The sequence below is a fragment of the Mesocricetus auratus genome, unplaced genomic scaffold, assembly GCF_017639785.1.
Source record: "Mesocricetus auratus isolate SY011 unplaced genomic scaffold, BCM_Maur_2.0 Super-Scaffold_100020, whole genome shotgun sequence".
In the NCBI taxonomy this organism is placed as follows: domain Eukaryota; kingdom Metazoa; phylum Chordata; class Mammalia; order Rodentia; family Cricetidae; genus Mesocricetus; species Mesocricetus auratus.
Genome location: NW_024429201.1, coordinates 27257135 through 27273055, shown reverse-complemented (window position 1 = coordinate 27273055; position 15921 = coordinate 27257135). Strand labels below are relative to the sequence as shown.

General features: G+C 43.8%; 2 protein-coding genes across 5 annotated transcripts in view; one reads left to right on the top strand and one right to left on the bottom strand.

Annotated features, from left to right (window-relative positions):
• Positions 1-1053: 1053 nt before the first annotated feature.
• On the bottom strand, positions 1054-4388 carry LOC121133092 (translation initiation factor IF-2-like). The gene is made up of 3 exons (XM_040728818.1): positions 4239-4388; positions 3248-4010; positions 1054-2417 (listed from the first exon to the last, which is right to left on the bottom strand). Exons 1-2 carry the CDS (start codon positions 4386-4388, stop codon positions 3360-3362), a joined length of 801 nt encoding a protein of 266 aa, XP_040584752.1. The 3' UTR covers positions 1054-2417; positions 3248-3359.
• The window catches only part of Ssbp2 (single stranded DNA binding protein 2), a 264086-nt gene continuing 252461 nt past the window's right edge, over positions 4297-15921 (top strand). For 2 of the 4 annotated variants that reach the window (XM_005065670.4, XM_005065667.4), the window contains exon 1: positions 4297-4448. In XM_005065670.4, coding sequence (XP_005065727.1) covers positions 4387-4448 — 62 coding nt within the window. In that variant the 5' untranslated portion in view covers positions 4297-4386. The remainder of the gene's footprint in view (positions 4449-15921) is intronic. The other 2 variants (XM_005065672.4, XM_005065668.4) reach the window with 2 other exon arrangements.

Here is a 15921-nt window from a genome sequence, read left to right as displayed (position 1 = left end):
CATCTCAGAGTCTGCTCACATTCCTCCCTGGAATAGTCACTTCCAAGAGAAAGAGGTGTGGCTTTGTGGTCTGGGAATGCTCAGCCAGGAACATGGAGTTCTCTTATTGGAATTAGTTTTGTTTGTTTAGTGTCTCGGACCGTACTAACAAATCCTTGTCAGGACTCAGTTTACCCAGTTTATAAATCAGGTTATAAATATCTGATTTACTGGGGGTATATTGAGTACTAATGAACAAATTAAATGTTTTGAGACAGAAAAATGATATGAGTATAACTGAGTTATTTTTATAAACTAGTTTTATGAAAAAAAATAGAACAGTTTTGTCTTTTGGAAAAATTACCCCTCCTCCCCAATTTCGACTTCATTGTTAAGATATTTTTATTTTTCTAGATATTTTCAATGTTAAATTTTTAAGTTAACATGTCAAGTTTTCTACATAATGCAAATAATTAAATTCATTATTAGTTGCATTTAAACATAAAGAGGTTGTCTCATTGTTCTATATAACACAAGGAAATCCTGGAGTTCTATGGATTGTGAGAAAGAAGACATTGTTAACCTTAATATTTTAGAGAAAATATCAATATAAGAGAAACATAAAGTAAAAACAGAGTTCCTAGAATAAGATTCAGTCTCCAGAAAGAAAATTGTGCAAATGTGCCCAAACAAAGAGGATATATGTGTAGGAACCTACTGATTATCACTGATCAGAAAGGATATGGCTTAAACAATTACCCTCTAAAGTAAAGACTCTGTTTGGGTGGCTAAGCTGGCCAGCATTTCCCTATTCAAATTCAAGTCTCCTAAAATTAACCAAGTACTCATGGGGTTTAAAAATCATCTTTCAAAGTGTATCGTGATACTCTGTACGTCATGAAGCTTTCAGTTTCCAATCTTTACTTCTTTCCTAAAAAATGAGAACAAGACACTAGATCTTCAACCCTGTATCTGGGATCTCAAGTTTGGCTCTGAATTCGTGTTTCAAATCTCATTAATTACAATATTGGTCCCAAGAGGCACAGCTGCAAAGAACACTCTTTGTACTCAAAATCACTTGAACAAGGGCACAGATGCATTTTATTTACATGCGTAAACATTAAGAGAGAAGTAGTGCAGTGATGGCTCAGGTAGCTGCTGAGAGGTTTTAATGATAATTGATTTGGTTACTTAAGCTCCGAGGTCACCGTATATAGGCATGTATACATATAAAAGTCACTTACATCTCTTGGATGCTAACACTTTTGTACTGGTAACTGGCATTAATTTGGCAAGTCTTGTACTAAGACCTTTTAACATTTTATTCTTCCAAGATATAATGACCAAATTGTTCTGAATCCTATATCTTATTGTGCAGCTCTGTTATTTAGTTTATAAATATCAGAAAACATGCCATTACCCACAGGACTTTCCTAATGTAACAAAGGTGGGTAAAAACCAATCAGATGAACGAATTACAGCAACAGACAGTAATGTCTCCAATTTTCCTTCTTCATTTTCTTTTCTCTTTAGGACACATCAAGGCAAGCTGCAACTCCTTTGTGGTCCTGTGTTATCAGAACATAACACACACGACCATACATTGCTATCCTGTTAACAACGCTTAGCGTGGAGGTAGAGTCAAGTACACTCTAAGGAAAACTGAGTGCCTTATAGGAGAAGGGTCATCTGCAATATACCACCACAGCCTAAAAGTCTTGCTTTAAGCTTGGATTGGCTGATTCGGTCATTCTGCAAGCAAATATGCACAGATAAGAGGATCTTAACACCAGTTTGTTCTTTGTTTTCACAGACCAAGCCCATTTTTGTTTTTCATGGGAAAGTTACCTGGCAAGGCTTTTTGTTTTTTCTTAAAGAGTGTCCTATGCCCCCCAAGTAACAGCACACTTGGCCAATGATGGCCTCTATCTTTTATTCTTGACATAGGTGGTGACTGCATTTCAGTATGATACAATAGTCTAACTGGCAGGAAATAGAAGAGACAAGGTTAGGGACATAGGTCCTTGTGAGGCTCACCACCTTTTTTTAGTAAAATGTTTTGACATAGTTGTGGACCTAAAAGTAGTTCAGCAGTTGCCAGAGGTCTCTTCCTGACCATATCTGGGCAACATCATATATGCAGTGTTGTATGGGTAACAGAGCCTTGAGAGGGTAAACATTTTCTGGGGTAAAGCTGATAGAAGATAATTGGATAACAATTCCACAAGCTAGCTTTGGAGGCAGTGTTTGCAAATGGCAGCAACTTTATACACATCTGAGCCTTTGGATCAAGTTTTTTTGTCAGAGAGGATTGCTGGCTGGCCCAGTCTCGTTTCTCCCAGTTCTTCCCAGTCCACGAATGTAATGTTCCCAACACTGAATCTCTGTAGGTTATTAGAACCAGAGGGGAGAACTTGCAAGCCGTATCTCAGCCACCACTGTGGGGCATGTGAAACAGAAAGGGAAATTTTAGAGTTTGAAATGGCAAATTCTCTTTGGAATTAGTCTAGTTAAGCCAATGTCACCTTTTATACTTTATATAACTTCTTTTACTGACTTCTTGTTCGTTCTATAGAAATGTATGTTTTTAAAAGCCATGTCTACTCTCTATTATTTTTGCCATGATCATGCCCTGTCCATTTAACTGTTTCTTCTAATCTACTCTCTCTTTATAGTTTGCTTTCCCCATCGGCTTCCTTAACAGCAGTGGAAGTCTGTCCTCTTCATCTCCCCGAGTCTCTGATTGATGTTTGGTGGCCAACCGGGTTTGATTCTCTTTCCCACTAACTGCCCTTCCTTAACCTTCTGCTGTTTTATTTCTGTCAGCTGCTATCAGAGCTCACCAACTCCATTTCTTTCCTTTCCATCTATCTCCGAATCTCCATATGCATTTTTATGATCCTACTGCTAAATGCTTAAAGCTGTGTGCAACAGAAAGGTATGCGTCCTCATTTGAATGCTATTTCCTTTCCCTTAGCATAACCGTTCCTCCTCCTCTATTCATCCTTTCCTGAGGTTTCCCTGTCCTACCCCAATGGCACCTCTCTTCCCCTGTCGCCTCCCATTTGAAGCCCATCTCTTCTCCCAACCCGATTTCCACCCTGTCTGATTTTACAGCCAAGGATCTCCGACAAAATAAAGGATGGAGTCTATCAGAAACCAGGTTGCCTGTGTCTTGAGAAACTTTTGCGCATTCATTGAAATGAGATTAGGGACTTGTATCCAAAAATATTCTCGAGTTTTCAGCTTTGGGCACAGCTTTGCACACCTTGAGCTTGGCGGCCTCTTCCGCCGGCCAAGTACAGGGACGTCTTCCAGGGCCTTCTCTGATTCTTTCCAGTCCAGGGGTCAGACTGAAATGACATTGCCCACCCAAACTGTTAAAACTGGCCTAGAGGAGACTGCCTGGGCCCCGGGTCTGCCGCAGACCTGGGCAGAGTCCGGACGAGGAAGGGACCCAGGCCTGGCGCGGGCCACGGTGGTCCCAGGGGTCGGTCGCTCGGCCTCTTTGGGGGTGTGCTGCCCTCAAGAAAGGAGGCCGACATTAGGCAGGGTGCTCTCTTGGGACACAGGGCTCGCTTCAGCCGGCGACACCGCCAGGGCGGGCGATCGGGGTGCAGTGCGTCCCCGGGCAGGGAGGGGAGCCTCTCAGTCCCTCGGCCACAAGGTCGAGGCTTCGGAGCGGGCGCCCCCGGCCTGCTGGCCCTCGGGGAGCGGGGCGGGAGGCGACACCTGGAGAGTGGGGATGAGGTCGATCCGGGGTACCCGCGCGGGGTGTCAGGCCGGAGGGGAGCGGGAGAGGAGCCTGGAGACCTCCCCCCGGGCTGGGGCCGCGGGCCGGGGCTGTCTGCGGACTCGCGGGGCGCCCCGGAGTCTGGGGCCGCGGCGACTCCCGTTCCGCAGTCGCAGCCAGGCACTCCAGGCCGCACTTTCCCCTCCTCCCCGCGCCTTCTCTCCAGTGAGGAGCCGGGCGCGGGCGGCGCGGGGGGCGGGGCGGCGGCGGAGGGAACAGCCAGTTGTTTAAAATCCTTCTAGAGCAGTTTCTAATTCCCCCCTAGCGCCCGGGTTCGGAGGGGGAGGGGGGGAGGAGAGCGGGAGGGGAGGGAGCTCGGCGGAGAGGGAAGGAGGGAGGGATGGGAGGGAGGGAGCCGGCGAGGGAGGGAGGGCGGGAGGGAGGAGACTGCCGCTAAGGCCGAGCCGCCGCCGCCGCCGCGCGCTCCGGCAGGCCGGAGGGAGGGGGAGGCCTGTCAGTCTCGCGCGTTGCCAGGGCGAGGAGGGCGGAGCTCTGGCGTGGGGCGGCCAATGGTGGGGGTGGCTGCGTGGGTCGCCATGGGGACGGGGCTGTTCCCGGGGAGGCTGTGATGGGTTGACAGGTGCGTGACAGTGGGAGCTGCTCTCGGCACAAGCATGTACGGCAAAGGCAAGAGTAACAGCAGCGCCGTCCCGTCCGACAGCCAGGCCCGGGAGAAGTGAGTGTCTCCGCGCCGCCGCAGCCTCCTCCGCCGTCGCACGCGCGCACACTCGCGCACGCACTCGCACTCCCCGGGAGCCGCAGCCCCACGGCCGCCCTGCCCGGGGGGGAGTGTGGTGGGGAGCGCCGGGAGGGGGGCGGGTGGGCTGCGGAGGGAGGCGCGGGGCCCGGGGCGCGCGGCTCCGGGGAGCGGCCGCCTCCACGGGGAGCCCCCGGCGGGTGGCGGCGGGCGGCGGGAGGGACGCGCGTGGCGGGGGGCGGCGGCGGCGGCGGGGATGGAAACTTGTTTGGGTGGTTGAGGGGAACCACCCGCGGCTTCGCCTCCTCGCAAAGTAACTTTGGAGCTGCGGTCCAGGACCGCGGGGCCGCTGCGCGCGGCGGGCCGGGCGGTGAGGGGGGTTGGTGGGAGGGAGCGGGCTGCGCGATGCTGGGGTCCGGCGGGACCGCGGCGGGGCTCCCCGAGCGTGGGGCGAGGAGAGGGCGGCGGGCCGGGCGGGCGGAAGCGGGGCCCCCGCGGGGTGCGGAGGGCAAGTGCGGGCGTGGGCCGGGCGGGCTCAGGGACGCGGGTCCGCGGGTTCCCCCGGCGCAGGGAGGCAGGCAGGCAGGCAGGCCGGGCGAGCCGGCCCGGGGCGGCGGGGGAAGTTTGGGAGTGGGAGCGCCGAGTTCCCGGAGGGGGAAAGTGTGCTGGCCCGCGCGGGGTCGGCCGCGCGGGGTCGGCGCTCCTGCCTCTCGCCGCACACACACACCGGCTCGGCGGCGGCCCCAGAACTTTTTGAGACTTGCCGTGTCCCCGGGGGCGGTGGCCGCGGGCGCGGAGGGCAGGTCCCGTGGGCCGTGGCGGCGCCGCCGCGAGGAGGGCAGCAGCCCGCGGCGTGGACGCGGCGCGGGGCGGAAGGGGGCTGCGGCAGAGATGCTGGGTGCGAGCCGCTTGCCTGGGTCGTGGGAGATACAGGTGGGAACTTCGGTGGGAGCCGGGAGGACGCCGGGGAGCCGGGGTGCCACGGTCGCGGCACGCTGCGAAGCGGGCTTGTTGGCTGCTATTCTCGTGTACTTGTAACGGCGATTTGGTTGTTACTAAAATGAGAGCGAATAGTGACTGTGACACCGAGGAAGAGCACCCCCCCCCGTTTTCCTATGTGCAGGTGTTCAACTGGGTCCGTTCTAAGGGTCAGACTTATCCTTGTCATTGAACACACCATCATATTGAGGGGGTTCAGGCAGGGAGAGTCTTTCCCAGAGGTACTTTGGGTCCCTTGCATACAAAAATTGCTTCGTAAATAAAAACCTAATGTGTAGGCTACCGAGTTTCCCTCATTGCTTTAGGCAGTTAGTCTTACCCTTGAAAGTTTGTTGTGCCCTAGGGATGGGAACATTTTCTAATCTTCGTGTTGGTAACATTACACACAATTCCCATAGGATTTAGAGGTGGCAGGCCTTGATGTAGGAACACAAAACACAACAATAACAAAAAATTAATGGAGAGATGCTGTTGGTTCCTCCACCCCTGATATTTTTAAGATCTTGCTGTGACAAGGAGTATATAAAATGTATGGTATTGTTGCCAGGTTAAGAAACTGCAGTGTACTGGACTGGAGTTCTAAAATACTAGTTTACTTATTAATCCTTTATTTGGCTGTGATATATCTGATACAAACGTCTGAAAGAGGATGCTTTAATGTTTATGAAGTACCTGGATTTCACATTATGGGGAGTGAAGGAATTGTAGTGTATTAAAAACATCACCTTATTGGGCGGAGGTTGGTATTAAATTCGGTAGTAGTAATTTGGGTTTCAGCTAGACTCCCAGGAATGGCTGATATTCGTCTGAGTCGATTCTGTAGTCTCAATGAATTTAAAAAACAAAAGTAAAATTGTTCCTTAGTGCTGAGACAATAAGGAAGTTAGACTTGGTATGTTTGATCCTATCCAGTGCCTGTTCTATGATTCTGTTAGGAAAACAAGCTATTGCCACTCTTGGTCTCAGATCCGCCAGCTGAACACCAAGTAACATCAACTCTTAGGAGCAGAGTAACGAGGGCTCTGCTAGATGGTGCTGTTTGATTTAAATGTATTTCTTCCATTTAGTGCAGTTGGCAATAGGGATTCTTAACTGGCTTTGCCTTATGGACTAGCTAGCTGAAGAGGCCACCTTTGGAGAATTGACAGAGTTGCTCTGGGTTCATCGTTTCTGTATTAATTTCCAGCAGATCTAAGACAAATATTGAAGAGTATCCTATTCTTAGGGAATAAATGTCATTTTTGATGAGAGAGTTAATCGGATACTATTGTCTCTTGTGTGTTTACTGATTTCAGACAACTTGAAGTTGTCCTTAAAGATATGGCAACAGATGCTCGTTTTTAATTTTTAAGGTGGTAAGATTTAAGAGGTAACTGAAGGATAAAGAGTTCTCTAGTAAGCTACTTAAGACTGTTCCAGTCTTATAAAAATCACAAACAATTCATATTTCAGTAATAAGTATGAGTGCATTTTTATAAAACTGTTCTGAAAAATGAATTGTGAATAGTAGCAAACATGAAGTAAACATATTAGCTTTATAATTAAGAGCTGTGTTTTCTCACCCAGCTTCATAATGGAGAGCAGATAAGCATTTACCTGTCTGTATCAAGTCTTGGCTTTCTCTTTCAGTAAGAAGCCCCTATATAAAATATTTGAAGTTAATTTGTGACTTGTATGTTTCTAAAATTTTGTTTTGTAGTTCTGATCATAAATTGGCTAGGGTCAGGTTAGTTGTGTATTTTGTTGTTTTACCAAACAAACAGGTCAAGCCTACCCAAGGGTTTGCAGTAGATATGATTAGAGGGAGTGATTGAACAACCCTGGAGGAAGGCAGGACGTTTGCATAGAAATTTTAATTCTGGTCCTGTTAGATTATTGCCACTGGCTTAGTACTTTCCTTACAGCCCTGACCAAAATGATAGGTAAATAATTGTGTAATTAGTTGTTTGTATTTAGCTTTCCCTGTAGTGTACGTTTCTTTAGAATAAGGGACAATCGTTTTTAATTTCTTCTCTAAGCTGCCTTTGACATTAAGAACCCTGACTTTTAATACTAGAAGCACCAAACTTGTTGCTGATGAATATGCCAGACTTAAGGGAATCATTCCGATGTGAAGAGTTTTGCTGAAAGGACATACAAGGTTGAGTTCCATATCCTTTAGCCTAGTTTTATTTAAAAAGTATCCCCAAACAAGAATACAATAAAAGTAGCCATTGCTTTTTGCCATTGTGTGCCATCACTGTTGAGTTTCATGTTTCTTTTCTTTTCCCTCACATTTGTTGTTGTTCTTGCAATAATCCTGAAATATGGGTTGTTTTTTTTTCCTCCTCCACTGAAGTAACAAGGCACAATCCCTATCTGATTAAGTACCCAGGGATAAGATACTAAAAATTGGAAAGCTGTGTTTGGGACAAAGATTTCTCCAACTTTGGCACTTGCTTTTGAAACTGAAAGACACACATTCAGTGACCAGGTTACCTTCACTTTCTGGGAGGGTATCTCCCATTTAGGGAACTGTGTTACATAATCAAAACAGCCCAGATTTGGTCAGCTATTTAGTCTTAGCCGTTGCTGTCCCCCTATGCTCTCACTTTCTACACTGGCCGCTTGCAGATGTGTATGTGTGGGAGAAGGCAGAGACCTAAATAAAGAAGAATGCTCTGCCTTCAGATTTTCTTTCCAGAAATTTTGTTTGATCATTGAGAATTGTAAATTAAATACAATAATTGAGAGCAGTTTCTATATGGAATGTGTTTAACTTGAAACCACACTGTCAAGGAAATAGCGATGAGCCCATAAATACTATTTTTTGGGGGGGTAGAATACCATGTAGCTCAGATTAGCTTCACACTGTCTACTTAGCAAAGGGATGGCCTTGAACTTCTCACCCTCCTGCCTCCACCTCACAAGTACTGGAATTATAGGCGTGTATTACCCATTTTATGTGACCTCGGGATATAACCCAGGGCTAGGCAGCCACTCTACCAACTGATCTCCATCCTCGGTTCATAACGTGACATTTGTGATGACACTGAAAGAAGATTTGCTAGGAGTTGATGGTCCTGAGAAACAAGTAGTAAACAGTGACACTTGCCAAGTATTTATGACATTATAACATGGGACACTTAAAGGTAACTTTGATACTTAGATGTTGGTTCTTATATTTGAAAGTTTCAAATTTTTTTATTATATGCTCCTATTAAGTGGCTACAATCTGAAGAAGATTTAAGTGATTCTGAATATGAATTTTTAGGGATTAATACTGGCTGCCTGTCACCTTGTTCTCCTCTCTTTCATCCTTAAAACATCCCTACCATACAAAAATTATAAGTTTTCCTTTTGTTTCTGAAGGAAGTTAGGTGGGTGAAGTAATACAGATCTTGTTTGATGAACAGTTGACACAAGTTAAGATTTCTAGTTTATGACTTTTGCAGAGGGAGGTGCTGGGGGCCAAATCGATAGTTTTGTGCAGGCAAAGCACACACTGTCCGCTGATGACATCCTAGTCCACAGGATTTTAGGGCCAATGAGAGATCTTTATGGGAACAAAGGATACCAACTCTCCTCCCAGTTTCCAAGATGTTTCCTCTGAAATTCCAAGTAATTTGGCTCTGAAATGTCATTTTAGCTCAGAGAATTTTTTCTTTTGATTGATATCTTTTAATTTAGGAAAAGAATAAAATGCCCCCTCCTGAGTTTTAAAGCAATGACTCTTACAGAAGTTGAGATAGTTACAAGGTCTCACAATAACTCTGACTTGCCTGGAACTCAGAGATCCCCTCACCTCTGCATCCCAAGTGCTGGGATTGGGATTAATGTCGTGCACTACCATGTCTGGCAAGTCCTAGTATTTTTATGTAGGGATATGTAGAAATCCATTGTTATTCTTAGAAATAGTATTATAAATACTATGTACCTTAAGAGCTATCAAAAATGTAAAAGGTTTATTTTTATACTTTCAAAGCCACTTTGCCCACAAAGCAATTTGGGCTGAAGAAAAAGATGATTAAACTTGTCTGTGATAGTACACCAACTATGGCTTACATCTCCAGTTGCTGCAAGAGAACAGAATTGTGTTGTTTAAAATTAGACCTCGTTCTGGAACAGACAGGGACTGGCTGCCCAGGTCTGGAGGGTGATTTCCAGTTCACCCCTGTACTTTACAGTGCCAAGTAATTGAATTTGGAATCTTCCTTTTTAGAAGCACGGAGATCATGGCCATACATTAGTGTTAGAACATAGGATTAGGACCTGACTACTTTTAGCCATATGTAGTTTTAAAACAGGCATAGTTATAGTTGTGTTTTGGCATACATCAGAGTGTTCTCTACTACTTTGCATTATTGCTTTGACACTACTGTGAGGGATACATTTGTATGCTAGTATTTGCATGCTAGTGACATTGTTTATTAACAGTTAATACTTGGTAAACATATGCTAAACATTATGATTTATCAAGTGCATATTTTTAAAAAATGGACTTAAAACAATGTTGGAATAATGGAATATTATGTGTTTGCTAATTTTGGAAGATGATTTTTAGATAAAATTAATGTATTTTTGTGTACATAATGGCTGCTTATATTGGATGTATAATTTAATGGCATGAGGGAGAGTTACTGACTGCTACACTGAAACTGCATATACACTACCTGAAATGGTGGCACAGGGTACAGATGGTGGTCGCCATGGTCTCTTAGCAGAAGGTGTTCTTGCCGTCCCAAGCTGCAGTCTTAGGAACTGTATGAGGGCACTGCAAAGCAGGCACAGTGGGCCACAAAACCAAGAGTTTTCCATGAAGGTTTTAGATTGGTACAAGAGCAGAAATTTATCTGAACCAGCCTAGGCAGTCCTGATGCAGTGGTGGAACCTGTCTGTTTCTGTGTTGTCTATATTTAATCTTCCTGGCGCTTTACTTTTCAAAAGACAGACTTCAATTGACATCATTTTCTGGTAATGACACAACTCATATTTTACTGTAGGAAATCTGATGATTGTATTTCAGTCCCCACCATCTGTGACATTTTACATGACAGTTGAGCTTGAATCAATGATTTGGCAAGATCTTATTTGTATGGTCTGTATTATTTTTACTTATAGGTATGATGTAACTGTAGAAACTGAAGCATGACACTTTGTTTCCCCAAATTTAAATGTTTTTGTTGTAGCTATTGAAGAGTATAGTTTTAATTAATAGTACACTTCTAATTTTAATTCATTGTAAACATCCAGCCACGTTGAAATACTGATGAAATATTTGTGAAGAAAGGCAGGAATACAATATAAAACTTTCCGTTTAAGTTAGGAGAGTTGGGGGTTAAAAAGACTGACCTCTGAAGCTAAGGTCACTTTTGTAAGTGACCTGATTCTTGCCTGTCCTCTAGTTTACCTATTTCAAGTCTGAGATTAAAAAACAACCCCCCCAAAACCCCCAAAAGATACTTTATGAATGACCCAAATATAAGTAAATAAATTACTGTGTGGTAAGTTATCTTACATAAAAATTAAAATGAATGCTTCTGCAAAATTGTAAATACAGACTAGTCACAGTCTTGTCTTAAAAGTTGCTGCCAAATAGTAACAAAAGCAGCAATGCCCTGATCTGAGTATTTTGTTGGCATTTGGCCCTTACATTATTTCATTTACGCCTCTGAAGATCCCATAGACTCTATGTGCCACCTCTTAATTGAAACAAAAGAAACAGTTTACAATGTTTTTACTCTTAAGTATCAAAATAGGGCACAGAACATGGCTTAATCAATCTGGCTGAAAAGTCAGCACCCTATCCCACAACCTCTGAAGTTGTCATTCAGTGTTGATTGAGTCAATCAAGAACATGACAGTCAGTATCAGCTTTTCCTCCATCCCTGTGGTGTTTCTGTCATAGTGCCCAGCATCACTTCTTATAAAAAGTGAAAGACAGGAGAAGAAGGTAAGGTTTTCCCTGTATGTTTCATCGGGAAGGAAGGAAACACCCTCATGAACTGGGAGATTCCTGTAATGCCTTATTAAAAAACGTAATTCCTTCCTCTGATCCAATTGCTGATAAAGAGAATAAGTAGTCTTGCTGTAACTGGCCTAAAAGCAGTCACTGTTCACTCTGAACTAGAAACATCCCTTCCTTCTCCCTGACTACCTAAACAAAGCAAGGAAGAATCTGAGACTAATACAGAGGATAAAACGAGGCTTGCTCTCATGGACCAGTGAAGTTTGTTGGAGTAATGTGCACTGATAAGTAAATAAACAAATGTACTAGGCAGCTTTTGGACAGTTATTTTGGCCATAAAAGTAATAAAATCTGGGGTTGTAATAGAGAATGACCAGAAAGCTGTATTAGATTATGTAGCCACAGAAGAAGCTTCCTGGAGAAGAAGACATTTAGACAGAGACTTGAGTAATTAATATGAAAAGGAACAGTTAGGACGGGGGTTTCAGGCAGGTCTGAACTACCATTAAGGAACTGTCTCCACATAATTGTTCAATGACTTGTGAAGTGTGAGTGAAAATAGGGAATAAAAATATGTCCTTAGCTGATTTTCTCTTTTTGATGAGGCCCTGGAATATGGATCCATTTGTATACAGTCTTCCTAGGTGGTAGGGTGAGGACCTCTGATCTCCCACGCCCTGGGGGAATAGTTGTTCCTAAAGAGAACAGTCAAGCTTTTATAATGATGTTGTCTAGAGGAAGAGCTAAGGTTTGGGTTGGGGAGGAGCTCAGTGTGCATCCTTGCAGTGCAAATGTGAGGCCTGAGTTATATCCCCGAACTCATGTGAAAGAGTCAGCTATGGTGACTTGCTGTAATCCCCTGCTGGGAGGGAGAGACACTCAGGTCTTTGAGCTCCCTGGCCACTGGCCTAGCCTACTCAGTGAACTGTAGGCCAGTGAGCAACCCCAACTCAAGAAGAACAAGGTAGACAGCGCCCCCTGAGGAATGGCACCAAGTTTGCCCTCCAACTGCCATGCCTACATGTGTACACATGCGCATAGCAATATACCTCCACAAACATGTACACACATATCATCGCACGTATGCAAAAAGACATACATAGATTAATGAACACAGAATTGTTGGGTTAACAAAAGATGGAACAGTTGGTACAATTACTTCTCCTAACTTTCCAGATAAGTTTGGATTGACCATTTTTGTTTCAAAATGAATTATATGTGTTCTGTTTAATGTCTCATTTCTCTGTTATATTGGACATTACATGAAGACAGGATGGCTTGTTCACCAGTTCATTCCTATTACTTACTTAGTATAGTGCTTGGCTTTATGTTATTTGTGGCATAATAAAGATGCAATCAATTCCATATATATATATATTCTGCCAATGTGTCACTATATCTAGCTCATATTCTCCCCAATACTTTCAGTGTTTGGTACTAGAATTATATAATTTCTAAAGATTAAAAAATATATAAGTATGAAGTAACCTTTTTTAAAAAATTTCAGAGCTGGGGATATTACCTACATATAATAAATAAGTGTGAATGTGTGAATATTTTCATAGAAAATTTGACATAATTTATGCAATAAAAATTTAATAATATTAGCAAAGTTGTGTTTCATAGTTTTCAAGTATTTTAACATACCTTATTTAAATCTCCATTAATTGTCAAGGTTTATAAATGGAAATTAATTTAGCTAGGATAATACAAGGAATGAATGGCAGAGCTAAGCCATATTTAAGAATACATAGTTTTTAACTAGCACACATAGTCTGAACCATAATTTGAATGTTTAGGTCCCTTTCACTAGAAGTTAGCTGCCCCTCAGAATGGGAGATAATGAAGGTTTAACTATCAATTTGATATATCAGAGAATCATAGATTAGATATTATTTACAAGTTTATTTAAGATATGAGTTACAAGTACTTTGATTAAAAGAAAAATACATATTGCTAAAGTTTATTAAACATAATTATACAGTTATATAATGCCAAATGTGCCATGCCATGAATAAATGAAGAAATCTGATTTAATTTTATTTGAAAAATAATTTTTAATGTATGATATATTTTCATATCCTTTTTATTCCTTAATTCCTCCAGATCCTCCCCACCTCCCACCACCCAACTTCATTTTCACTCTTTCCAGAAAGGATAAAACAATAAAAACCTTGAAGTTCTAAACAAACAAACAAAAATCAGTAAGACAAAAAATATACAAACCAAAAAGCACACACATACAAAATAGTCTATTTTGTGTTGACCAACTACTCCTGGGCATGGGGCCTGCCCTGGAGCTTGCTTAAAATATACCCATTTACACACTATTGAAGAGAAGTAATTTTTCCTTTGCCAGGGGGTGAGACTTCGCATCTGCTTCCCCTTCTCCACACTGGGACTTTGTCTGGCTTGAACCTGTGCAGAGCTTGTGCATGTTGTCACAGTCTCTGTGAGTTTATATGTGTATCAGTCCTGTTGTGTCTGGAAGATGCTGATTCCTCAGTATCACCTACCACCCCTGGCTCTTAAAATTTCTGCTTCCTCTTCTGCATAGGTTCCTGAATCTTGAGGGGAGTTTGATAAAAACACCCCTCTGAGAGCTGATAACTCCGATGTCTCTCACTGTCTGCACATTGTCCAATTGTGGGTCTCAGTGCTAATTAGTGTCTACTACAAGAAATTTCCCAGATGAGCATCGACTGGTGCACTGATGTATAGGTATAGCAATGTGTCATTAGGAGTTGGTATTATTATTACTGCCGCTCCTTTAGGAGAACAATAGCACAGGTGTACCCCTGGACCTGTGACCTTTATTGTCTCAGTGTTTTGGACACTTTAGCCGTGTTAGATGTGGGTTCCAGCTTATGGAATGGGTCTTAAACCCAGTCAGAAGGTGGTGGGTTACTCCTGTAACAGTCAGAAGGTGGTGGGTTACTCCTGTAACAGTCAGCAGGTGTGGGTTACTCCTGTAACAGTCAGAAGGTGGTGGGTTACTCCTGTAACAGTCAGAAGGTGGTGGGTTACTCCTGTAACAGTCAGAAGGTGTGGGTTACTCCTGTAACAGTCAGAAGGTGGTAGGTTACTCCTGTAACAGTCAGAAGGTGGTGGGTTACTCCTGTAACAGTCAGAAGGTGTGGGTTACTCCTGTAACAGTCAGAAGGTGTGGGTTACTCCTGTAACAGTCAGAAGGTGGTGGGTTACTCCTGTAACAGTCAGAAGGTGGTGGGTTACTCCTGTAACAGTCAGAAGGTGGTGGGTTACTCCTGTAACAGTCAGAAGGTGGTGGGTTACTCCTGTAACAGTCAGAAGGTGTGGGTTACTCCTGTAACAGTCAGAAGGTGTGGGTTACTCCTGTAACAGTCAGAAGGTGGTGGGTTACTCCTGTAACAGTCAGAAGGTGTGGGTTACTCCTGTAACAGTCAGAAGGTGTGGGTTACTCCTGTAACAGTCAGAAGGTGGTGGGTTACTCCTGTAACAGTCAGAAGGTGTGGGTTACTCCTGTAACAGTCAGAAGGTGTGGGTTACTCTTGTAACAGTCAGAAGGTGGTGGGTTACTCCTGTAACAGTCAGAAGGTGTGGGTTACTCCTGTAACAGTCAGAAGGTGTGGGCTACTCCTGTAACAGTCAGAAGGTGTGGGTTACTCCTGTAACAGTCGTTCATGCCGCTGTTACATCAGTGTGTCTTGTAGGCAGGTTGGTGTTGTAGGTTGTGGGCTTTGTAGCTGGGTGATATTGATGATTACTTCTCTCAGCAGGTAACATGCACCATGGATGCTAGTGAGGAAGGGTGATGCTTTTAGTTGGGTACTCTACTTCATTTTCTACGATATAAGTAAGGGTGTCTTGAGTACCAGGGTCTTATTGTCAGGTTGTAGAGGGTAACCAGTCGCCTTGGTAAATAGCCTATGATATCTGGGGAGTATTTATAGAAACCTACAAATTTGATTTATATTTGAAGTTTTTATGCTGTTCTTACATAAATGGATGGATGGATATGGGATTCAGGGTAGTTTTGACCTTCTTATATGTTTTTGTTTTCTGAGATAGGGCTCAGGCTAGACTTGAATCTGGTGTTTTTTGTTTTCCTGTGTCAGCATCTCAAATTCAAGAATGTAGGTATGTAAACTATATATGCTTAGTTTTGGATTTCTAATTTATGAAGGCATAGGCAGTTTTTATCAGTTAACTCTTATCCATTCATTTGCTTGTTTTCTGGAGAGTTAAAATAGGTGCAGGGAAGGGAAGTTCTTCTCCCTCCCTGCTGTGTACTGCCTTAGTTTTTTAAGGGGATGAAGATTAGCTTTGTTCACTGTTTTGGGGTGTTCAAGCCAAAGTTACCTGGCTCTTTGCCATTAGGTACAGAATCAAGTGGCAGGAGTGTGTGTGGGAGAAGGTTTTTTGCCTTAGGTTGGAAAGGAAACAGGATGGGGAGGCCTTGGGTCCTAGGTATAACATTGAAGGCACACTCAAACTTCCTCTTTTTCCAGTAGGCTCCACTTTCTA

Bases quoted from the DNA above. Each gene is read 5' to 3' on its own strand.
- LOC121133092 (XM_040728818.1), bottom strand. From the start codon at position 4,388: ATGCTTGTGCCGAGAGCAGCTCCCACTGTCACGCACCTGTCAACCCAT. The intron at 4,011-4,238 runs GCGCGAGACTGA...AAACTGCTCTAG, and splicing joins GCCCTCCTCGCCCTGGCAAC to AAGGATTTTAAACAACTGGC.